Below are 25764 nucleotides of genomic sequence, written 5' to 3'. Positions count from 1 at the left end.
AGACAAGTCCCCTGGTACACAATTTTTTCCTCTAGCAGGTTCCTTCCCTGCTAACCATGTTGACCTGTGGATTAGGGAATTTCCTGCGTATTCATTCCCATATCAACTACTCCTGGGGCCTCCAGGAGGAGTTTCAACTAGCTCTGGCTCCACACTGGCAAAGATGTACAAGGTCTTTCCACTTCCCTTTCAGCTGCTTGTTTGAAGCTTGGGAAAGCAACAGTGGATGGACCAAAGCCTTGGGACTTTGCTTCCATGTGAGAGACCTGGAAGAAGCTGCTGGATCCTGGTTTCAGATTGGCTCAGCTTCAGCTGTTGTGGCCACTTGGGGAGTGAACCAGTGGACGGAAGATCTCTCTCTCCTATCTGTAAATCTGACTTTCTAATTAAAAACAAAATTACTAGCAGGCGAAGTCTTCATTGCTGTCTCCTAGTAAATTAGTTTTTTTCCCCAAAGATTTCAGCCTGCTCCAGAAATTAGCACCATTACATCTCTGGGTTAGTTTGCTTATCTCTAAAAAGGGGAAAGGGACAGGTATTTTGATGCAGTGGGACAAGCTTCCACTTGGGATGTGACTGCACCTCCACTTCTGACCCAGTGTCCTGCTAACACATCTAGGGAACACGCGGAGGCTCAAGAGCTTGTGCCCCTGACACTCACCTGAAAGAACCAGATGGAGTTTCAGGCTCCTGGCTTCAGCTCGGCTCAGCCCTTGGCTCTTGAGGGTTTTTGGGGAGTGGACGAAGGTCTCCATCACTTTCAAACAGATGTAAATAAGCAGTAAAAATTCACCCTTCATCCTATACTCCACACATGGCCATGTCTGGTAAAAATTTGAACTTCAGGGCACAGCACGATAACCTAGTGGTTAAATCCTTGCCTTGCATGAGCTGGGATCCTATATGGGTGCTAGTTCGTATCCCAGCTGCTCCACTTCCCATCCAGTTCCCTGCTTGTGGCCTGAGGGAAGCAGTCGAGGATGGCTCAAAGCCTTGGGACCCTGTACGCGCTTGGGAGACCTGGAGGAAGTTCCTGGCTTCAGCTCAGCTCAGCTCTGGCCATTGTGGCCACTCAGGGAGTGAACCAGCAGATAGAAGATCTTCCTTTCTGTCTTTTGTTTTCCCTGTAAATCTGCCTTTCCAATTAAAAAAAGAAATTGCTTCCCCACTGAAATTGCCAGAACTCTGAAAAAAAGTCACCTAAAGATCTAAGGTGTAACGCCCATGAGTGTGTAAAAAAATAATCACACCAAGTTTAAAAATAACTCTTTAATTGTATGCACATAAGGGGAATAAAGGAGCAGCACCAGGCTGACTGGGAAAGGAGCAAGGGATCGCCCCTCTTTCCCAAGGTCTGCTTGGCACAGTTCTGAGATCACACACACAGTGGGGCAGGCTGGGAAGCAGAGGGAGAGGATGGAGAGACGGAGGCGAGGAGGAAGAGGCCGGGGATCGCAGGCTCTCAGTCGGCGCCCTCCAACACCGACTCACTCAGTGCGAGGTCCCAGTAGTGTTCAGCCCCATGCTTTTTGAAATGCTCACGGGCCATATTTTCTGTAGGGCACTGTTTGAACTTCATCTCTCCAAAGCTCCGGTCTTTGGCAGTACCCTGGAAAAGAAACAAAATCAGTGTTGAAAGCACTGGCACTGTGGGAGCAGTGTTGTGGCAGAGGGTAAAGCTGCCACCTTTGATGCCAGCATTCCATACTACTGCCAGTGTGAGGCTCGGCTGCTCCGCTTCTCATCCAGCTCCCTGTTAATGCATTTAGGAAAGCAGCAGGACATGATCCAAGTGTGGGGACCCCACAAATGTGGGAAGCCTGGAAGAAGCTCCCAGGCCCCTGGCTCTGCAGTGGCTCAATTCCAGCTGTCGTGACCATTTGGAGAATGAAATAGCAGATGAGAGATCTATCTCTCCTCCCTAACTTTGCCTTTAAATATATATATATTTAAAGATTTACTTATTTTTATTGGAAAGTCAGATATGAAAGAGGAGAAAGAGAGAGGAAGATCTTCCGTCCAATGATTCACTCCCCAAGTGGCCGCAACAGCTGGAGCTGACCCAGTCTGAAGCCAGGAGCCAGGAGCTTCTTCTGGTCTCTCATGGGTGCAGGGTCCCAAGGCTTTGGGCCGTCCTCCACTGCTTTCCCAGGCCTCAAGTAGGGAGCTGGATGTGAACCAGGGCCACTGGATTAGAACTGGCGCCCATATGGGATCTGGCACATTCAAGGCGAGGACTTTAGCCGCTAAGCTATTGCACCGGGCCCTTTCAAACATATATATAATTATATAATATATAATATATATATTATTTATTATATTTTTTAGTGGGGCCAGTGCTTTGGCTCAACTGGCTAATCCGCCACCTCCAAGCACCAGCATTCCATATGGGCGCTGGTTTGTGTCCTGGCTGTTTCTACTTCCTCTTCAGCTATGTGCTATGGCCTGGGAAAGCAGTGGAGGATGGTCCAAGTCCTTGGAGTCCTGTATATGTATGGAAGACCCAGAAACTCCTGGCTCCTGGCTTCAGCTCTGGCCATTGTGGCAATGTGGGAAATGAACCAGCAGGTAAAACCTTGCTCTCCATATTTTCTTCTCTCTGTGCATCTGCCTTTCCAATAATAAAAAAAAATCTTAAAAAATAATACTGTGATTTCATACTTTAAAAAAATTTATTTTTATTGGAAAGTCAGATTTATAGAGACACAGAAAGATCTTCCGTCGACTGGTTCACTGTCCAAATGGTTGCAACAGCCAGAGCTGAGCTGATCTGAAGCTAGGAGCCAGGATCTTCTTCTAGGTTTCCCATGCAGTGCAGTGCCCATAAGGGATTTCAACATGTGCAAGGAGAGGATTCTAGACACTAGGGTACCATGCTGGGTACCATGGACCCAGTTTTCTTTTAAGTTTTATCTATCTTTTATTGGAAAGGCAGATCATCAGAGAGGGAGATACAAGAAGAAAGATCTACCCGCTGGTTCAGTCCCCAAGTGGTTGCAACAGCTGGAGCTGAGTTGACCTGAAGCCAGGAACCAGGAGTTTCTTCCAGGTTTGCCATATAGGTGCAGGATCCCAAGGCTTTGGGCCATCTTCGACTGCTTTCCCAGGCCACAAGCAGGGAGCTGGATGGTAAATGAGCAGCTGTGACACAAGCCTGCACTCACATAGGATCTGGGTGCTTGCAAGCTGAGGATTTACACAAGGCACCATCGCACTAGGCCCTTTTACTTTGTATCTATGTAACTAAAATAAAATCAGCAAAAATTTTCTCCCAAATTAAAAAACAGATATCAAATGGTGTGTGTTGTGGTAAAATCTGTTAAGCCACTACTTGGGTTACCTTCCTCCCAATCACAGTACCAGTTGTGTCGCAGCTACTGGGCGCTTCTGACCCAGCTTCTTGTTAGTGTGCCTGCACAACAGCAGATGGTGCCCAAGTACCTGGGTTCCCGTCATCCACATGAGACCAGGACAAAGCTCCTGGCTCCACCTGGCCCAGGCGTGGGCTTCTGTCGGTATGGGAAGTGATGGAAGATCTCTATCTTTCCAATAAATACATGGTAAAAACCACCTCTTCCTAGGAAAAAAGAAAACCCACGCGGATTCCAAAAAACAAACAAAACACCAGCTGAGTCATTTAAAGGGTTCTTCACTGTTGACTTTCTGCCATTCTGCTGCTCTGCTTGACTTGACTAGTTGAGTATAAACCAACAGGAACTGGCGGAATTCTAGCTTAGTGCTGTGCAAAGGCTCACTTACCTCCCAGACTAGTACACATTTGTTGGTTTTCTTCACAGCTTCTTCATCAGACTCCTCATCATCTGGAAAAAAAGACAAGGTAGCTAAATCTTGTTCTACGCAGACTACAGACTGCAGAAGATTTAAGTTCTAAATAAATAGTATTGAAGTTTCCTCAGATTCTCTGAAATACTGTTACCCTTTTCCGTACGTTGAAACTGCTTTTTAAAAGTTTTTTTTTTTTTAAGACTTGTTATTTTTATTGGAAATGTAAATGTACAAAGAGGAGAGAGAGAAAGAAGTATTTTTCCATCTGCTGGTTCATTCCCCAAGAGGCCACAACAGCCGGAGCTGAGCCCATCTGAAGGCAGGGGACAGGAGCTTGTTCCAGGTCTCCTAAGGAGGTAGGTCCGTCCTTGTGCAGTCCCAAGGACTTGGGCCATCCCTTATTGCTTTTCTAGGTTACAAGCACGGAACTGGATGGGAAGTGGAGCAGATGAGACATGAACTGGTGGCCACATAGGATGCAAGCATAACTGGGCAGATTAGCTTGCTGTGCTACCATGCTGGCCCTAGAAAGGCTTTCTTTTTCTTTTTTTTTTTTCTTTAATCATTCATATGTCTTTACTGCTCTGGGTAGACAGTAACATTAATTTATTCAAAAAGGATTTACTGAGCAATTACTGAGTCAAGAGCTGTTCCAGGTAACGGGTGTAAGGAAACTTGTAGAAAACAAAGCACTCATTCTAAGCAATTTGGGATCAGGCTTCAACTATCACCAAACTTTTATCCAGATGGAGGAGGAGGAAATATATACCAAATGAAAATCTTAGTAATACTTCCAAAAGGAAATAAATTATATTTGATTATAGCATATAATCAAATACATATAAATACAAATTATACTTGATTATAGCATATAATCAAGTACACACATCAATCAATATATAACAAATATTAAAAGTATATAATCACATAAAGTGTATATATATATAATATACAAAGTATATTTTAAGTACAAATAAAGTACTAAAAGGGGGCCAACATTGTGGCATAGTAGGCAAAGCTGCAGACAGCAAGGAATCCTATTTGGGTACCAGTTCTACCCCCACTACTTCACTTCTGATTCAGCTCTCTGCTAATGTGCCTGGGAAAGCAGTGGAGGATGACTCAAGCATTTGAGTTTTTGTACCCTTGTGGGAAATCCAGATGAAGCTTCTAGTTGTTGTGACCACCTGTAAAATGAACCAGTGGATCCAAGATCTTTGTCCATCTCTCCTCTCTCCCTAATTCTGCCTTTCAAATAATTAGGCCCACAGTTTGTAAAAGTCAAGAAAAATTAGGTTTTCTGCCAATACAGGTCTTCAACATGGGAAGAACACGCATGGATGGAAGCCTGAGCTCAGGAAAACATCAAGCATCTATGTAAGACAAGACAGGTTTGGGCAGAAGGACAAAAAGCACATTTTTAAAAAATCAAAGTAGAAAGCTTTCTTTTTAAATACGAAAGTTTTTTGTTTTCAATTCTTTATAATAAAATAAAATAAAAACCTTTTAATAAAAGCACAGTATAACACAGATATTATACCCAAATGCATGGCTTGTTGAATTTTCACAAAGTACACTCTTGTAACTAGTACTCAAGACCAGGACATTCAGGGAAACCAGCTGTTAGAGAAGCCTTAAAGGTACGCAGAATAACTAACACTCACCCATATGACTATGTGATAAATACTCTATCACTCTTTAGTAGGCCTGTGGTCTGAATGGATCTTTAAAAAATTCTTAATACCATCTAACGTTACCAAGTGTCATAGGAGGGAACAATATGAACAGAGAGGTACCCTATCCCCACCTCCCAAGCTCTCCCACTTAAGCCCCTCTAACCCCCATTCACCATCTCCCTTCGTGTTAGATGTCTGCTCATCCCATTTTATCCGATGCAGCATAAGACGCTTAAATTTCTTCTGGGCCTTGGGGCCTGGAAACAGAGAAGAAGAATTTGGCCAGAGCTGAAAGAAACTTGGAGCTCGCCCAATACTCAAAGACATTAATGCAGTAGTTAAAGCAATCCCGGGAACCACATCTCGGGGCCTTCTATTTTAACAGCCACACTCTCGCACAGGCTTCCCAGGCATGGCTCCTGACACTCTCTTATTCTCCCTTCTTCCCAAAATTCTTATCTCTTCAGGCCTACTGCAGTCGCCTGGGGAAAGTGTCCTCAGTTCTCTCAGACTCACCCCCTTCCACTACTACCACGTTGACATCCTACTGCAGTCGCCTGGGGAAAGTGTCCTCAGTTCTCTCAGACTCACCCCCTTCCACTACTACCACGTTGACATCCTACTGCAGTCGCCTGGGGAAAGTCTCCTCAGTTCTCTCAGACTCACCCCCTTCCACTACTACCACGTTGACATCCTTGTGCAGAACCACCACCCCCGTCAGGTACAGCTGCCCAGCATTGGCCTCAATCTTGAACTTCTTGGCTGGGTTGCTCAAATTTCGAACTCTGGAGGAGGGAAAGTTTAGTTATGTCTTCCGTCTTAGCATCAGGTAGCTGTCTGAATGGAATGGCAAATAAATGGATGGATCCAAAGTAGATTTCTCTCTAAAAGACACAAGCTTCTGGAGTAAGCAAACGTATGAATTCTTAAAAGATACAACTGATAAGCCTGCAAATATTTCCACTACGCTGTATTTCTTCACAATCTAGCACTATACATGTTGTAACAAATAACAGATAACCAAAATCTACTCAATAGGAAGTTATTCACTGTTGTTCAAAAATACTTAGAAATGTTATTTGAGTTCTAGAAAATTTCATTTTTATTTTGAATGACAAAGAGACAGAGATAAGACACAGAAACAGAGACCTTGCACCTGCCAGTTCAATGCCCAAATGCCTATAGTAGCCAGGGTTTAGCCAGGCCTTTCACCCTATATGGGCACTGGTTCTAGCCCCAGCTGCTCCACTTCTGGTCCAGTTCCCTGCTTATAGCCTGGGAATAGCAGCAGAGGATGGCCCAAGTGTTTAGATCCCTGCCACCAATCTGGGAGAGCCAAATGAAGCTGCTGGCTTCAGCCTGGCCCAACCCTGGCCAGTGTGGCTATTTGGGAATGAGCTTGCAGATGGAATATCTAGCTCTCTGTCTCTTCCTTTCTCTGTAACTCTACATTTCAAAGAAACACATCTTTCAAAAAATATTTGTAACATCCAGATACATTTTTCGGGATGAGGATAAAAGAATTACTGAAATACATGTGCATAAAAATATGACTACTGGGGTCAGTGTTGGGCCACTGTACTGGCCATTTGTGCAGTGAAGCAGCAAATGGAAGACTTCTCTCTGTGTCTCTCCCTCTAAACGCTCCTTTCAAATGAATAAACATTTATAAACAATTTTTTTTTTTTTTAGAAAATATCACTACTGAAGAAATTTTAATGCCTAAAATAGTAAGATACTTCATACTGCACAAAGGATGAACTACCCTTAGTTCACATTTTGTCCTGAGTAAGTATAACCATTTGCTTATTCTTCAGAACTGCTGTTGGTTAGCAAAGACAGTCTGTGATGAAGGAACTGGATAGCCATTAAAAATAAGTCTTTAACCTTCACCCTGTAAAACAGTCACCAGATCTTGATGGGTCATTAAAAGTGAGTAGGTACAGCCGTTAGGTCCACTGTGAGACATGATCCTATCTCACGCATTTGGAAAACAGGCTGGTACTGCTAAGAGCAAGTACCCAGAATGGGTAGCCCAGAATGGACACCTACCTATATACAGATATGTGTACCCCCTGTGAAATATCTTCTTTAAGCTTTTTAATTTTCTTGACCTTTCTCTGTTCTGCTGTAAGCTTTCGGGCAGCGTTGGCTTCTTCATGCGCTCTGTCGTGACAGGAAGGACATCCACAAGTGAGAAAGGCATTGCAGATCAGAGGCAGGGCTGAGGGAGAGAGAGAGCAACGGAGGACTCTCCCCTCCCTCCAGATATGGATCCCCCAGAAGAGGCTGGAAAGGGTACCTGCCCTGGGCTTCCACCCAATCCCACGGCACTTACTTCTGTCTTTTTGCCATCTGAGCTCTGACATGGGCTTCTACCTTCGTGGGATCTTGAACAGCTTCTGTTCCTAACACTCGCATCAGATTAGAGATTCTCACTGCAGAGAGAGCAAGGACAGCACTCAGTTTTCTAAGTCACTTCCCAAGCTGGAATAATGTTACATCTCTTCTATCAATTTGTATCATTCACCTCTATTTCAAATCTCTGCTCAAAAATCACTTCCTCCAGTAACTCTTATCTTGAAAAGTCCTATCCTCTGAAGAATTAACTCAAATAGTGCATGAAACCTGAAGTATGAAACCTGCATTTATATTATTTGAAAATTTACAAAACACAAAGACCTTTCACAAATTTGCAATGTTTCACTAGTGAAAGATTCTTTACATGGCAGTACTCATTCAAGCACGAGGAATGGGGTGGGCGTTGTGGCATGGTGAGTAAAGCCACTGCCTGAAAGGTCGGCATCTCATTCAGGTGCCAGCTGGTGTCCGAGATGCTTTATTTCTACTCCTGTTCCTTGTAAATGGCCTGAGAAAAACACGGGAAGATGGCCCCCAACTGTTTGAGCCCTTGCTACCTACATGGGAAACTCAAATGAAACTCCCTGGCTCCTGGCTTCATACTGACTCTGCCCTGAACATTGTGGCCACAAGCAAGGAGCTGGATGGGAAGCGGGGCTGCCAGGTTTAGAACCGGTGCACATACGGGACCATGACACATTCAAGGCGAGGACTTTAGCTGCTGCGCTATCGCACTGGGCCCATTTCCATTCTTTTTTAAGGATGTATTTATTTTTATTGCAAAGACAGATTTTCAAAGAGCAGAGAGAAAGGTTCCATCCATTGGTTCACTCCCTGAAGTAGCGAGGGCTGGGCCAGGGAGAAGTCATTCGCTGGGATGCCATGTGATTTTCATGTGAATGGCAGGGGCCCAAATATGCAAATCATGTTTTCTTCCAGCATGCACATCAGCAGGAAGCTGGATCCAACAGTAGTGCGGGGACTCAACCCAGGCACCCTGACATGCGACACAAATGTCTCAGGGATGTGCTATGCCAAATGCCCGTTCCATCATTTTCATTTAAAAAATTAAAATGTTAAGAATTATGTACATAACCCAATTTAGAGACTAAATCTACCATCTTCATAATTTTCAAAACAATCTATAGGTTCAATAAAATTTTAAAATAAGCCTTCAAAGACCTAACGAGTGTGTTGATCTGTCTCAATAGGGAAAGACAGTATAGACTCCTGGGACAGAAGAACACACAATTCTGTGAAGTAGAAGGCAGACATATGTTGAAGTTCCTATGGTGTTAGAGAGCTTGCCAGCCTGTCCGGGTGCAGGGCTCCAGGGCTGTACCTTTGGGTTCTGGAGGAGGCATCAGGCCCAGCCTGACTTTCTCTTGCAGTTCCTTCTGTGCTTCCCTCCTCGTTTGCCTCCGAAGTTTCTTTTGTTCCTTCTTTGTAAGATATACCCCTAGAGTAACTGGTGTGTCGTTGTCAACTGTTGGGCAGGGAAAGGAGAAGAACCAATCAGTAGAACTGTTAACTACACTGAAAGAATCTTCACTTTATTATTTTTAAGTTGCAATAAGGATGCTATGGTGACGTGTGTAAAAAGCATCCTTGTCTTGCATTAAGTAGGGTTCCAGGTTCTCTTGAAGCAGCTGAACCCATGCACTAAGTGAACTGCAGCAAGTACAGAGAACAAACTCCGAGCCGCTCTGGCCGTTCTGAGTGATGATAAAGATAGAAGTCTCAAGAACGCCATTTAGATCCTACCTCTGGAACCTTAAAACTTACTTAAAGGGGGAAACCCCAGTGCATTAAAAAATGTATCACATAATGCAATGTAATTAGTTTTTAAAAAAAGGAAATGCAATAAAAATATGTTAAAAAAAAAACTTAATTAAAAACCACTCAATGAAGGAATCTGTGATTTTACAGTCATAAAGAACATGTACTCAATCAGCGTAAATAAACACCAATGACTCCTTCAGGTGCAGCAGAGCTCATTAATCAAAAGTGAATGGTGGTTAGGGTTTGGTATAATCCAGAGAACAAGTCCATCACACATACAGTCCTACTGCATAATGCTGCTCTAGGCCCACAGGCTGAATAATCCACACGGTACCTGGAGGATTGAGCTGGGCTGGATGTTCAACAAGATTTGTGATTCCAAAATAATCTTCCCTCTTGGGATTTTGCTCTGTACTACAATTGGAAGAAGAAGAGAACACAAGAAACCTGGGTAGAGATGATTCTAAGACAGGTGTCTCAAACACAATTAAAAACCCGCTTATATTTTTTTAGTATTTATGCATCAGTAACACATAATTACATGTAACTTCACAATAAGGAAAATCGTCCCACTAAGGTTGGACACTCTCTACCACAGTCATGTGCCAGCTTTTTCCTGCCCTCACACTCCCAGTGGAAATCACAACCTCCTAAAGCCATGGATCACAGTGATGGAGCAGATAACAGCCTTTATGTTACCTCTTGCATCAAGTAAGACTATTTGCTTTACTACAAATGTATTATAAGTACCTCTATCAGACATCCAAAAAATGCAAGCAAGAAAATATGCTAAAAATAAATTACAAATGAATAAGAAAAGGAAATAGAAAATTGTGGATTCTAAAAACATTATTTATGGCGCTGATTTTCCTACTTTCACCAAAGAAAATGAAAACGTGATGCATTATTTACAAATAGACAAGACTGGGTATCGCTACCTATTTCAGATTTAAGAGTATATTTTATGCACAAGTACCATTTCACCCACTAAAAATTATTAATAAACTTACAGGTCAAAGCCATTGGGGATGATGTAAGAATCCCACCACTCAATTTCAGGGATATCTCCTTCCTTTAGCTCCTTCTTAGGAGCAATGAGAGCAAGCCTAGTCGAAGTATGGATTCCTGTTTTTCGAGCTGCCTGTGAAATCTCCGCTTGAAGCTTCTCCAGTTGAGCCTAAAGAAATGTTAAACCAAGACAGGAAGACTGAAATTGGACTCAGAGAAATAGAGAACTGGGGGCTGGTGTTGTGGCAAAGGGTGTATAGCCATTGCCTGTGGTGCTGACATCCCAAATGGGACACTCCAGTTTTGGTCCCACTAGGGTGCCGGGGAAAGCAGTGGAGGATGGCCAAGGTCCTTGGATCTCTGCACACATGCTTGTGAGATACTAGGAAAAGGCTGCTGGCTCCTGGCTTCACATCTGCCCAGCTCTGGCAATTATGGCCAACTGGGGAGTGAACCAGCAAGATGGAAAATCTCTATTTTCTTTCCCTTTCTCTCCAATTCTGCCTTTCAAATAAATAAATCAGCACAACTCTTTTTTTTTTTTAGATTTATTTACTTTTATGGGAAAGGCAGGTTTACAGAGAGAAGGAGAAGCAGAGAGAAAGGTCTTCCATCCGCTGGTTTACTCCCCAAGCAAGTGGCTACAACAGCCAGAGCTGAGCCAATCTGAAGCCAGAAGCCAGAAATTTCCTGCAATTCGCCCACATGGGAATAGGACCCCAAGGCTTTAGGCCATCTTTTATTACTTTCCCCAGTCACAAACAGGGAGCTAGATGGGAAGCAGAACAGCTGGGACACAAACTGGTGTCCATACACCATTCCAGTGCATGCAAGGCGAGGATTTAGGCACTAGGCTATCGTGCCAGGTAAAAATCAATACATTAAAAAAAAGAGAGAGAAAGAGAGAGAGAGAGAGAGAGAGAGAGAGGGAGAGAGAGAGGGAGAGAGGGAGAGAGAGAGAGAGAGAGAGAACTACAGGGCAGGTGTTTGCTGGAGTGGTCAAGTGGTTAAGATGCTGTTTGGATGCCCACATCCTGTATCACCAGGGTGCCCAGCCTTCAGTCCACTTCCAATTCAGGCTTCATTCTGAAGTGTGTCTTGGAAGGCAGCAGGTGACAGCTCAAGAACCTGGGTCCCTGACACCAAAGTGGGAGACACAAATGGAGTTCCAGGTTCTCAACTTTGGTCTTGCCCAATCCCAGTAGCTGTGAGCACTTTGGAAGTGAATACCAGATCGAATGTCTCTCCTTCTTAGCCTTTCAAATATATGAAAATAAACAACTAAAATTCGTAAAAGAAGAAAACAGGGAGTGACTGAATTCTAAATTTTTAAACATTCTATTATTGAACTCTTCATACCTAATGCAACCAGTAAAATTTTTGAGAATTCAAAAGAATATTCTACCTTATTTTATCCTTGAATTATAATTGACTTACATACATCTCACCCTCAACTCTCTTCGTTTCAGTATATATGTGTGGCAAACACAGACCTGGAATTGGGCACCAGTTCTAATTCTGGCGGCTCTGCTTTCCATCCAGCTTTTCCTAGTCACTCAGGAAGTTTCAAATTCTTTCCTTCCTCTATCAACTGTATGTGAAAAATGTTCAAACTCAGTTTATTTCCACTGAAGTAGGAAGTAGTTAAGAAGTGAAATCAACTCAAAATCAAGGAATAAATTTATTATTTAAAAAATTATTCATTGCTTTAATTGTTTATCTGTGTAATTTCCTAGAGCTGAAGAACTGGGTTATTTTTCCTTTTTTTCTTTTTTTGATTTGTCTGTTTATAAAAAAAAAGTTTTTTTCAGTTAAAAGGCAGAGTGACAGGGTGAGTAGAGAGAGAGAGATCTGCTTTACTCCCTAAAGGGATGCAACAGCTTGTGTTGGTTCTGGCTGAAGGTAGGAGCCCAGAATTCCGTGAGCTCAACTGGAAACTGGGCAGTCAGAACTGGAGCTGCTGCTCTGACATGGGATGCTATTACCCCAAGTGGCAGCTTAACCTCAATATCAGCCCATAAATATTTTTCTGTTTAGTTCCTTAACTTCCCCCAAATTTTCTAAGACTACTCTACAGCAGATACCTTTGTCCGTAATCGCTGAGCAATCTTCTCAAATTTGCCCTTGTCATGGAATTTAAAAGTACGTCTCTGGCGCTGGGAAGGGGCAATGGAGACTCGAGGGTCAAAGAAGGTATTGGACTCCATATCTTCTGATGGTTTTTCTTTCAGCTGTTGCTTGAACTGCTCCCTCTTCACAGCACGAATATTGGCCTTCAGAGTAGGCATGCGGTGTGTTAGCTCAATCTCCTTGCCCGTGGCGTCCACAGTGCGACCCTGCTCATCTAGGATCAGTGGTGTAGGTTTAGTTTGATCTTTTAACTCTACTTTCCTGAAAAAGAGTCCACAAAGAAATAAGCCTTGTTATGGAACATTAAGGCAATCAAAGGACAAACAACAAAAGATAGAACAAAGTACAGCCCAAAAAAGATCATCATGTAAAATAATTCCAGCAAACACAATCTCATCAGCAAGTAACATTATAACGAAACACATCAAAATGGGGGCTGGCATTGTGGCATAGTGAGTTAAGCCAACACCTGTAACACCAACATCTCATAAGGGAACTGGCTCAAGCCTGGGTTGCTCTACTTCCAATACAGCTCCCTGCTAATGTGCCTGGGAAAGCAGTGGAGGTGGTTCAAGTGCTTTGGCCTCTGTACCTACATGGGAGACCCAGAAGCTCCTGGCTCCTGGGTTTGGCCTGGCCCAGCCCAGCCATTATAGCTATTTGGGGAAGGCCACACTCCTCTTGTGTCACTTCTATGTGTCACTAATCCTTTCAAATAAATCAAAAAACAAAAACAGGGACTTGGCACGGTAGCCTAGAGGATAAAGTCCTTTCCTTGCACACCTGGGATCCCATATGAGTGCTGGTTCATGTCCCAGCTGCCCCTCTTCCCATCCAGCTCCCTGCTTGTCGCCTGGGAAAGTAGTCAAGGACGGCCCAAAACTTGGGACACTGCACCCACGTGGGAGACCCAGAAGAAGCTCCTGGCTCCTGATTGGCATAGCTCTGGCTGTTACAGTCACTTGGGGAGTAAACCAGCAGTTGGAAGATCTTTCTCTGTCTTTCCTTCTCTGTAAATCTGACTTTTCGATAAAAAGTAAGTCTTGGGACTGGTGTGGTAGCCTAATAGCTAAAGTTCTCGCCTTCCATTTGCCAGGATATCATATGGGCACTTGTTCTAATCCCAGCTGCTCCATTTTCCTTCTAGCTCCCTGCCTGTGGCCTGGAAAAGCAGGATGATGGCCTAAAACCCTGGGACCCTGCACCCACATGGGAGACCCAGAAGCTCCTGACTTCTGACTTTGGATCAGTGCAGCACTGGCCATTGCAGCCACTTGGGAAGTGAACTGGGGACAGAAGATCTTTCTTTCTGTATCTCTTCTGTGTAAACTATGCCTTTCCAATAAAAATAAATCTTACAATAAATAATATAAAAAAATAAATATATAAATTTTTTAAAAAGCTCCCCCCTGAAAAAAAAACTTCAAATTGGTTACTTGAATATATGATACAATTAAATCAAAGGAATTGATTAATTCTTTTGTTAAGAATCTGTGACTCAGGCCTGGCGCTGTAGCCTAGTGGCTGAAGTCCTCACCTTGCACGCCCCAGGATCCCATATGGGCGCTGGTTCTAATCCCAGCAGCTCTCACTTCCTATCCAGCTCCCTGTTTGGTACCCTGCACCCTCCTGGGAGACCCGGAAGAAGCTCCTGGCCTCAGATCAGCTCAGCTCTGACTGACCATTGTGGTCACTTAAGCAGTGAATCAGAGGATGGAAAATCTTCCTGTCTCTCCTATGTATCTGACTTTCCCATAAAAATAAGAAATAAATCTTTTTTTTTTAAAGATTTATTCATTTTATTACAAAGTCAGATATACACAGAGGAGGAGAGACAGAGAGGAAGATCTTCCGTCCGATGATTCACTCCCCAAGTGAGCCGCAACGGGTCGATGCACGCCGATCCGATGCCAGGAACCTGGAACCTCCTCGGGGTCTCCCACACGGGTGCAGGGTCCCAATGCATTGGGCCGTCCTCGACGGCTTTCCCAGGCCACAAGCAGGGAGCTGGATGGGAAGTGGAGCTGCTGGGATTAGAACCGGCGCCCATATGGGATCCCGGGGCGTTCTAGGCGAGGAATTTAGCCGCTAGGCCACGCTGCCGGGCCCAAAAAAATAAGAAATAAATCTTAAAAAAAAAAAAAAAGGAATCTGTAACTTAGCTTTTTTTATACTTGAATACTTGAGTCAATCCTAGGAGCTAGATTAATCAGAAGCTGTGCCTTCCACAGTGTGACTTAATAGACAAAACTGAATGAGAAACTAGGAGATCTGGTTTTATTCCTAGCTCCAAAGTAGATGAATAATCTTAATCTCTATTCTATCCATTATAGAAGAAATCAAGAGAATAAATCTAGTTGGTACTTACTAACCACACACAAGAAAAAGAACCCATGATTTACGTCCTTTGGAAAAAGAAGATCAATAACATTCTAAGGTATTCATGACTTCTTAAGCTTCAGGAATGAAAAGGGCCTCCATGAGATACTCACGGGGGAGCAATGCCCATGGCGTGGAGATTGGCCAGGCCCACCATGTTAGCATTGCCGATGAGACCCGGCTTCAGGGCCAGCTGGGCTTGGATACGAGCTTGGAGCTCAGCTGCTTTCCTTGCCTTCTCAATGGCGTCATTCATGAACGTAGCAGCCTGCGAGGGCTGAATAGTGTTGCCAATTGGAAGTCGCTCTGGTTGGGAGGAAGAAGTAGTCTTTGGCTGTGAGACAGAGAAAAAGACATCAGAGGGACTGAGACAGCGGTCAGTTAGACAGCCTGCCAGGGGCTGACCGTCGTGGCTGACTATGGAAGGAAGCATGCAGTTACCTTCTGGACAGGCAAGGAACTCTGTGACAAGCACTACTTCTTAGAGTAATTTGGACACAATACCTGAGGTGTAGGGGGGCTAATAAAGCTCAGCTGTTTTTTCCTTTCTTCGATTTGTCTTGTTGCTGCCTCCATCATCTGTTTGATCTGCTCTCCAGGGGAATAAGAATTGAAAAACACACAAACAAAAAAACATTAATTTTTTTCCATGCACATTCCAAAACCAAAAAAACATTCTGAATGACTCCAACCTATTTTTCTTGCATTAGACTAGAAAACTTAGTAAAAATAATCTTACATGGTGGAGCAGTAGAGATTTTCAATCCATTTCCCCAAAGAAAGATTAGCATGTTAGGTAGTAACACAGCTTGGTAATTAAGACTCAGTGTGGGGCCAGCGTTGCAAAAACAGCCTGAGTGAGCTACATCAGCAATGCAAGTATCTTGTATCTCAGTACTGGAGTGACAGGAGTTCCAGTTCCCTGCCAATGTGCTTGGGAAAACAGTGGAAGATAGCCCAGTCTTTTGTCCCTGCCATGCATGTGGGAGACCTAGATGGAGCTCCAGGCTCCTGGACTGGAGATAATGGTGGGAAGAATAATGGAGATAATGGTGCTCCTTAATATCTCTGGAAACCCCTTCTTCTGTCCTAAAGTTCGGAATGATAACTCAAGGCTACTGCCTACTTCTTCTACACTTTCCAAAAATTGCCTGCTCTCACAGCTTTCAATATATTAAAAAAAAATAAAGGAAAAAACATACTGTGTGATCTATTAAGAGGGCTTCAAGAATTTAGTAAAAAATGGAATTACAAGGTTAAATTTATTTTAGTGCCAAAAAAACCCCTTGTAATCCCTGCTCAAATTTTTTTTTATAATTTAGATTGCCAATGAACTTTCTGAAGACGACTCACTGTTCAATATTCAAAAAATTACAAATGGGTATACTGTGAATTTTCCCATCCCTGTTCTTTACAAAATACATTGTTGGTTTCATTTTTTCCAGAAATATCACAAATGAATGCAACCTTTCCTTCTGTGTGTCTGTACTCTATTCCCTTTTCTCAAAAATTTATTTTTAATATTTAAAACAGATTTATTTATTTATTTGAAAGTCAGAGTTACAAAGAAAAAGCGAGAAATGCCTTCCTTCCACTGTTTCACCCCCGAAGTGGCTCTGACAGCCAGAGTTGAGCAGTTAGGAGACAGGAGCTTCAACCAGGCCTCGCACACTATGGACATCCAAGCACTCGCCCCACATTCTGCTACTTTTCCCAGTCCAGTAGCAGGAAGCTGGCTTGGAAGTGGGGCAGCTGGGACACAAAGCTGCACCCACGCAGGATGCTGCTATCACAAGCAGAAGCTTTACCAGCTATGCCACATAGCAGCCCTCTTCAAATTGTACATAAGGGCCCGGCGGCATGGCCTAGCGGCTAAAGTCCTCGCCTAGAACGCCCCGGGATCCCATATGGGCGCCGGTTCTAATCCCAGCAGCTCCACTTCCCATCCAGCTCCCTGCTTGTGGCCTGGGAAAGCAGTCGAGGATGGCCTAATGCATTGGGACCCTGCACCCGTGTGGGAGACCCGGAAGAGGTTCCTGGTTCCCGGCATCGGATCGGCGCGCACCGGCCCGTTGTGGCTCACTTGGGGAGTGAATCATCGGACGGAAGATCTTCCTCTCTGTCTCTCCTCCTCTGTGTATATCTGACTTTGTAATAAAATGAATAAATCTTTAAAAAAAAATTGTACATAAGATATATTTATTGCTTATTCTGTATCAAAAATTATCTGCCAGTGCTCACTTAAAAAACTTCTTCTTGAATATGAACTCAACTTGAAAATTACTTACAGGGCCCGGCGGCATGGCCTAGCGGCTAAAGTCCTCGCCTTGAAAGCCCCGGGATCCCATATGGGCGCCAGTTCTAATCCCGGAAGCTCCACTTCCCATCCAGCTCCCTGCTTGTGGCCTGGGAAAGCAGTTGAGGACGGCCCAATGCATTGGGACACTGCACCCGCGTGGGAGACCCGGAAGAGGTTCCAGGTTCCCGGCATCGGATCGGCACGCATCGGCCCGTTGCGGCTCACTTGGGGAGTGAAACATTGGATGGAAGATCTTCCTCTCTGTCTCTCCTCCTCTCTGTATATCTGGCTGTAATAAAATGAATAAATCTTTAAGAAAAAATAGAAAAGAAAATTACTTACAGATATTTCCTCTATATTACAGCTGGAAATTCTCCTCTACAATCAAGTCAAGTTATAAAAACTTAATTTTCTCAATGACAAAACGAGGTAGATAATTGGGCAAATAACATATGCCACACACCTTGTTTACCACATAGAAGGCAATTTCAACAATCCTTAACCAGAACACTCCTGGTTAAATCAAGCGACGCTAAAACATAAAGCAGAAAATAAAACTTCCTAAAGTGCTAATCATGAATTTAAAACAAGACCAGAATAAACAGGAACCCACGCACCTTTTGCTTCTTCAACTCATAAAACCACTCTGCCGCTAGCCTTTAGTTACCAACCTGGAGCTTAGTCAGCATGCCAGGGCTCTCGGATGGAGGCCCGGGAATCACCTCTGGTTCCTCTTCCACTTCTTCAAAACGGGGTATTCGACGCTTCTTTACTCCTGATGATTCTTTCGAGATCTCGGAGTCATCACCAAACACCTCCTAAAGGAAGCCAAAATGAAAGAAAAGTCGTATCCCTCCCCACCGGGCAAAAGGGAAGAATCACTCTAATCCTGAACAGCAGTCTGTGGCTTTTCCCAGGGGAATATGATACAACCTTGCAAATAGCTACTCCAGAAGCAGGGTCTGCTAGACTCTCCACCAGTGGACTAGCTCACCCAACTTTATCATTTTCCTACTCCAGGCAAACAGAAGCCATCCTCATGTTCTAATAAATGTTCCCATCTCAAGGTCTTCATAAATGCTACTGCCTATGCTACTGCCCATATTTGAATTTTTCCACGTATTTTTCCACAATCCCTGCTTGAAATTCTGCCTAAAACTGACCTTCTCTAGTAAGCTCTGCTCATCATAACCTTAGCACATTCTAAACACACTTCTGTTTCACCTCCTCTTAGTATTTATGAGCTTGTTTCAAATTAGGTTAAACTATGCTGTTGGTATTCTGTTTGTCAAGTGACAGATCTTTCAATGTTTGTACTTTCTCCCAACTGGTATCTAAACTCTTTCAGGACAAGGGCTTTCTCTTTCTTCTTTAATATTCCCCAATAACACTTTTGTCACTTTCTTCTCATCAGGCACTGGGAACTCAAGTATGTTGACTAATTTGCAAGGTGAACGTAACAGGACCAAGAGTGGCCAACCGGAAGGGACAATGGGAAAAAGCAAATGTACACACCGGTGGAAGGCTTTGGGTGACATCCCCTCTTCACTAGGAGGGCTCGTGTTTTGCAAGGACATATCCTCGGCCAGGGGTGAGCGCTTCCTGGAACTCCTACAGTTCAAGAAAAAGGACTCTCCCATAATATATTGTGTGGAATGGGGACGTGAATGGACCAAAAATGGGACCCATATCCCAAGGCTATCTAAATACCTCCTTCAAGAAACCATTTTCATTAATCCCACCCACTACAACTTCATTCACAGCATGTCTTCAGCATTTACACAACTGCATGCCCTATAATACTGTTTTCATGTACAGATTTGTGTAAACTGTGGGTCAACCATTTGAGCTTTAATCTAAGAAAATCCAACATTAAGTATGAAATGTTATGGAAATCTTAAAATTTACATGAAACCACTGTTGAGATTTTATAATTTGAGAGTGTATTTTGCTGTACCCTCTATCCTTTTTAAATTGTAAATTAAAAAAAAAAATCTATTATTTATTTGAAAGAGAGAGACAGAGTCAGAGAGAGAGATATCTTCCATTTGCTGATCTACTCCCTAAATGCTCACAATGGCTGGGGCTGGGTCAAGCTGAAGACAGAGCTGGGAATTCAATGCAAGTCTGCCTTGTGGGTAGCAGAATCCAGCTACATCAGTCAGTACCTGCTGCCTCCAACGGTCAGCAATAGCAGGAACCTGGAGTCAGGAATGGAGTCAGGTATCAAACCCAGGTGCTCCACATACGGGACATTAGTGTCCTGGGCAAAACACCTACCTCAGATTGCAAATTTCTTTAAGGCAAGGACTAACTCTCATTCTTTTGATCACCCTACAATCTCCACAAGGGGCACATGAATGCACTTTTCTTGCTCACACAGCCTTGACAGAAAACTAAGTAGAAACTGCTTATCCACAATTTTGTACCTCAGGAAAAGCAACAAGATCGTCAAGGTATTAAAAGCACTTTGGAATGTTTATGATGGAATCACAGAAATAACTTTTTTTAAAGATAAAGACAGAGGGAAATGAGACAGATCAGGTACGTGACATTGCTAATACTGAAACAGGCCATGACCAATCAACAACTACAGAATAAGAAATGCAGCAGGTAAGAGTGCTGAGGACCCCTCTCAAGACCCCATTCAGGGACCAAGTCACCTGCAAGATGATACACAGCACACGGCAGGCTTTTTAAGAACATATTTTGTAATAGTTCTTTTTAGGTAGCCATCTACAAGTGCTCTGCAGAGAAACCTCCATAAAGGAGCAATATTGAGATCTACAGCTCAGGTAGCAGTGGAATCATATCCTAAAGCAACCTGATGGACTTCAAATAAATCAAAGCATAAAGGCTTGGAGCAATCAGTTTGTAAGAGAAAAAAAAAAGGAGACACAGGGAAACGTAACAAACAAACTCCTTGCAGTATTTGAACAAGGATAGAACTACCATTTCTTTGAAATGTCTTAATTCTTAAAATGAGTTCATCATCATAGTAAGATGGTGATAATACAAATCACCTCCTCTACCTTAAGGGATACGAATTCCTCTGGAACAATACGTATGCTAATACTAGACAACAAAATGTGGCCCAGGTAAGTCCAGAAACTTTGCTATCATGCAAAACACTCCCCAGCACATTAGCTAGTGAATTGTTAACCTACCTTTAGTTCTCGTTTTCTACTCCTGTCACTGCTAGACTTAGAATGCCTAGAGCTCCGGCCTTCCTCCACAGCCTCAAACAATTTGTCCACAAATCGTAGAGTAGAATCATCGAGAAAGGGTTTCAGATGGTCTGACATGAAAAGAGTGGTAGAATGAAAAAGTAAGGATATTTAGTCTAATAATATTATATATATAAAGTATTACACATAATATACAGCAACACTGGAATTCTACCCCCAGAAGCAGAATGTTTTTCAAGTTCTTTGCAGAATCCCGATAAAATTTCCTACATCAAATGACTCTGCTTTATGAGGAAAAAAAAGAGTTCAGTTATACAAATTTTTTTAGAGTAGGAACCACTATGTGAAAAAATCTGTTGAGGCACATCAAAATTTAGGATGAAAAACTACCCTAGTTTTTCCCACATAACAAGCTGCAGGAGTCTAGCAGTAACGGTATCTGCCTTTCCTATGTATTTTATAAAGACCTTGTATGCAGGGTATCAATCTGAATCTCTATATTCCTATCTGATTTTAGCATATATCTTGGTAAATCTAACTTTAAGTGACGTAGTATGGTGATCACAGAAAATCAATGTGAGATTCAAATATGCCAATAAGAAAAACAGAATCAGAAGGTACGTACCAGCTGCCTTCTTCTTGTCCATGCCTTTCCCCACACAGTTCAATGCTGCTGTGACCACTGTGGGCTCTGAGAAACCCAGTACCCTCTTCACTGTCTTCTCTATCCATGGTTTCAGTTCATCCAGCTCCCTCTTCGACAGTGCCATTGTTTGGGACAAGGAAGAATTTAATACTACACCTAAGTAAATACAGGAAAAACAGTTAAGTTAGAGAAAAAAGCAATAATTAAGTGACCCAGAGCAATGGGTAGTGCATCAGAAATGTCTTCACTCCTTTCTCAGTCTCTTCAGCTCTTTAAAGGGAAAAATTTGGGGGCACGGCGGCGTGGCCTAGAGGCTGAGATTCTCACTTTGAACGCCCCGGGATCCCATATGGGTGTTGGTTCTAATCCCGGCAGCTCCACTTCCCATCCAGCTCCCTGCTTGTGGCCTGGGAAAGCAGTCGAGGACGGCCCAATGCATTGGGACCCTGCACCCACATGGGAGACCTGAAGGAAGTTCCAGGCTCCTGGCTTCGGATCGGTGTAGCACCGGCTGTTGCGCTCACTTGGGGAGTGAATCATCAGACAGAAGATCTTCCTTTCTGTCTCTCCCTCTCTTTGTATATCTGACTTTGCAATAAAGATAAATCTTTTTTTTTTAAAAAAAGGCAAAAATTTTCCCCAAGAACCACAGTCATACTTCAAACCAGGAAGAAACAGATTCCATTTGATTTTAATCTTAATTCAGTAATAATCCATGAAATCTGTGGAGTAAAGCAAAGCAAAACAAAACAAAACTGCAGGTTTAAATAAAATAAGTCTAACAAATTGGTTTTAGCTTCCTTTTGATCATGTCGAATCAATGAAGACTTGTATATAACAAAAGAGAAGAGAGGGTCAGGCAAGAGATTGGTATAGTGGCTTGAAACACTAAGTTGCTTGGAACACTCAAATCCTGAGTGTTTCATGTCAAATCCCACCTCTGCTTCCCACTGCAGTGAGATGACTCAAGAACGTCAGCCCCATCACCCACCTGAGCCATTCAGATGCAATGCAGGCTCGTAGGAACGGTCTGCTTCAGCCTCAACTACAGTGGGCACTTGGGAAGTGAACCCGGAAATTGAAGATCTCCATTTCTTGTATCTTCTTTATTTAAAGATTTATTTATTTTTATTGTAAAGTCAGATACACAGAGAGAAGGAGAGACAGAGAGGGAGATCTTTCATTCGATGATTCACCCCCACCTCCCCAAGTAACTGCAATGGCCTGTACTGCGCCAGTCCGAAGCCAGGAGCCAGGAGCCCTCCCGGGTCTCCCAAGCGCGTACAGGGTCCCAAGGCTTTGGGCCGTCCTCAACTGCTTTCCCAGGCCACAAGCAGGGATCTGGATGGGAAGTGGAGCAGCCGGGATTAGGACCGGCATCCATATGGGATCCCGGCGCACTCAAAGTGAGGACTCTAGCCACTAGGCCACTGCACTGGGCCCATCTTGTATCTTTTTTTTTCTTTTTAATGTCTTTCAAGAAAAGAATCATAAACAAATAAGTAAATTTAAGGGGCAATTATTTGCTAGGTCAGTTAAGACCCCCACTTGAAGGGCAGGTATTGTGGTGCATCAAGTTAAGCTACAGCTTGAGACGCCTGCATACCATGTCAGAGTGCCAGCTTGAGTCTCGGCTACGCCCCTACCAATACAGCTTCCTGCTAATGTCTGGAAAGCACAGGATGCTCCTCATGCACATGGGAGTTCTTCAGCTCCTGGATGGAGTTCTTCAGCTCCTGGATTCAGTGGTGAGCTAGCCCCAGTTGTGGACATTTGGGGAAGGAACCAGTGGGTTCAGATTTCTGCTAATCTTGCTTTCAAATATATAAGTTAATAAATGCATCTTCAACCAACAAACCGTGATGAGAATACTTGTTTTGTGTAGCAGAGTCCCCGGCTCCACTCCTGGAGGAACCTGGGAGGCAGCAGGTGACAGCCTGAGTACTTGGGCTGTTGCCATGTATACTTGAATCCGCTCTCCAAATGCCCGCAACAGCCAGGGCTGGACCCACACCAGAGCCAGGACCCAGGAGCACCACGCAGATCTCCCATAGGGGTGCCAGCGGGCCTAGTCTACTGCCCCATCAGAGAGAGCAATGACCTACCTGCTTTCACACACTATAGTGCCCCGTCCCAAAGCAGCTCATCCAGGCACCCCACGACACGAGTCAAGGACTGCATATTTACAAGCCGTGAAGCCTGTGTTTACTCAAACACCAAGGGTCAAGCAGTGTAGAGGGTACTGAGGATATAACCAGCAGCGAGCAAAACCCAAGAATCCTGGCCACCACAGGGCTTATATGCTACTACAACTGAATCCGCGGGCCAGAAAGCATCAGTGATGGAAGACCAGAGCTATAGACCTTTATTGTCACATGAAATGCTTATGCCCAAGCAGCCTGCTAAGTGTATTCCGGTTCAGCCCAATCCCCTGTAAGATGTCAAAGAGAAAAAGTTTCCAACAGTAACCTCTGCTACTGACCAAATGCTCTACAATAACGGCGTGGGGGTGGGGAGACTGGGGTGCAGACAGGAGGTAAGGCAGAACGTCGGAGGAGCAGGCAGCAGAATGCAATCTTCTCAAAGGATTCTTTCCTCCACGCCCTTTCCGTGTGTCCCCAGGAGCCCCCTGCTCCAGTTTTCATCCTCTCCCTGGCCTTCTCCCTCCCCCTGTTCTGTCCACTCCTCACCTCAGAGCTGGTCTCCCCAACCTCGGCACCTTCCCGCCCCCGCCCTTTGCCTCTCCACAATCTCCTTCCAAACCTTTCTATCCCTCAAAACGTGTGCTTCTCTCAACCTCCTTCCCGCTGAACCTTGCAGCCTCGTCCTCCGCCCGGGGACGGAGCCCTCGATCCCCGGGAGCTCCGACGAGCACACAGCTTCGCCGGGCCCGGGGCCACTACTCACCTCACAAACTTCAGCCCCTGAGACGGAGCCCGAACGTTACACCGGAACCGGAAACCCTCTGAGCGCCCTACGGCCTGCCGTCGCTACCGCCAGGGCGGCCGCCACGCTGCGGTCCCTTGACACGTGACCAGGGAAGGGCCGGGCCGCCCGTTCGCGCAGTCGTAGTGGCGGTTCGCCCGGCAGCGGAGCGCATGCGTGCAACACTCCTAAAGTTTGCTCATCGAAGTTGCCGGCCTTCGGTTTGCGCGGGGAATCAAGATGTCTACAAAGTTAAAAGTAACCTCAAGTGCTTTTCAAAATGTTTCAAAAATGGTTTCCGCTTGTGGAGAATACGTTGGCTAATCAAGTCACGGTGGAGCTGAGAGCAGGATGTGCGCACGCTCCAGCACGTCCCTCATGACACAGTGCTGATAGCCGGAGGTCGTCGCCCCTCCAAACAGCGGGACCAGAGACCGGCCAAAAACAGGACTAGCTTAGGAAGACTCGGAAGAAAGTGCCTTGCTTTATCCCTGTCTTTGTTTCATTGATTTATTGGCAGAGTTGGTGATATTTATCAATTGCTTATTACTGTGTGCTAGGCACTGGGAATATTGCCTTAGTGATTAAGAGAGCCTACTTTAACGTCAGACTGCCTGGGTTTGTATTCCAGCTCTCTCCACTCAGTTGATTGTCTTTTTCTTTTTTTTTTAAGATTTATTTATTTTATTGGAAAGGCAGATATACAGAGAAAAGCAAAGACAGAGAGGAAGATCTTCCGTCCGATGCTTCACTCCCCAAGTGACCGCAGTGTCCGGTGCTGCACTGATCTGAAGCCAGGAGCCAGGAATTTCTTCCAGGTCTCCGACGCGAGAGTCCCAGGGCTTTGGGCCGTCCTCGACTGCATTCTCAGACCACAGGCGGGGAGCTGGATGGGAAGCAGGGCTACCAGGATTAGAACTGGCGCCCATATGGGATCCCGGTGCGTTTAAGACGAGGACTTTAAGTAGGCCACCGTGCTGGGCCCTGATATTGTGTCTTTAGGCAACCTAATATTTCCTTATCTGTAAAATATAAAATACATCCATGAAACTGCCCATCCAGAGCTGCTGAGATGAGCTGAGCCTATGCAGGTAATACTCTCAAAGTAATTGCACTCACAAAGCCATGATGTCAAAAATCAGGTATAACATCAGATACATGCTAATGTTTCTTTTAAAAAATATTTATTATTTTTATTGCAAAGGTAGATTTTAGAGAGAAGGAAAGACAAAAAGATCCTCAATCTGCTGGTTCACTCCCCAAATGATCACAATGGCTGAAGCTGAGCCAATCCAAGCCAGCAGCCAGGAATTTCCTCCAGGTCTCCCATGTGGGTGCAGGGTCCCAAGGGTTTGCGCCATGCTTTACTGCTTTCCCAGGCCACAAGCAGGGAGCTGGACGGGAAGTGGAGCTGCTGGGATTAGAACCGGCGCCCATATGGGATACTGCTGCTTGCAGATAGGGATCCGCTAATTGAACCTGCCCCATACTAATACCCCTTATTGTTTACATAAACATATTCCAGATAATTTAAGGGAATGAAAACTAAGCTCCTGGGGCAGGCCTTTGTCCTGCAGGTTAAGA

The 25764-nt window shown here is 44.3% G+C and overlaps 1 protein-coding gene across 3 annotated transcripts; it reads right to left on the bottom strand.

The window, feature by feature from the left end:
- Nucleotides 1-1254: 1254 nt before the first annotated feature.
- On the bottom strand, nt 1255-24299 carry PRPF3 (pre-mRNA processing factor 3). Of its 3 annotated transcripts, none has more exons than XM_004588852.3 (16): nt 24163-24299; nt 21235-21411; nt 20589-20719; nt 18093-18239; nt 15627-15710; nt 15236-15456; nt 12698-13004; nt 10616-10782; nt 9940-10019; nt 9166-9309; nt 7801-7900; nt 7515-7628; nt 6129-6247; nt 5636-5719; nt 3760-3821; nt 1255-1609 (listed from the first exon to the last, which is right to left on the bottom strand). In XM_004588852.3, exons 2-16 carry the CDS (start codon nt 21377-21379, stop codon nt 1463-1465), a joined length of 2052 nt encoding a protein of 683 aa, XP_004588909.1. In that variant the 5' UTR covers nt 21380-21411; nt 24163-24299; the 3' UTR covers nt 1255-1462. The 3 variants fall into 3 exon arrangements, with proteins under 3 accessions (XP_004588909.1, XP_058516175.1, XP_058516176.1); XM_058660192.1 differs by lacking the exon at nt 24163-24299 and adding an exon at nt 24019-24135; XM_058660193.1 differs by lacking the exons at nt 21235-21411; nt 24163-24299 and adding an exon at nt 18937-19032 and having other exon boundaries at nt 20589-20720.
- Between the last annotated feature and the right edge of the window lie 1465 nt (nt 24300-25764).

Source organism: Ochotona princeps, chromosome 2, assembly GCF_030435755.1.
Source record: "Ochotona princeps isolate mOchPri1 chromosome 2, mOchPri1.hap1, whole genome shotgun sequence".
Classification (NCBI taxonomy): domain Eukaryota; kingdom Metazoa; phylum Chordata; class Mammalia; order Lagomorpha; family Ochotonidae; genus Ochotona; species Ochotona princeps.
Note: the sequence above shows the minus strand (reverse complement) of the source record. Positions and strands in the feature narration are given on the sequence as shown.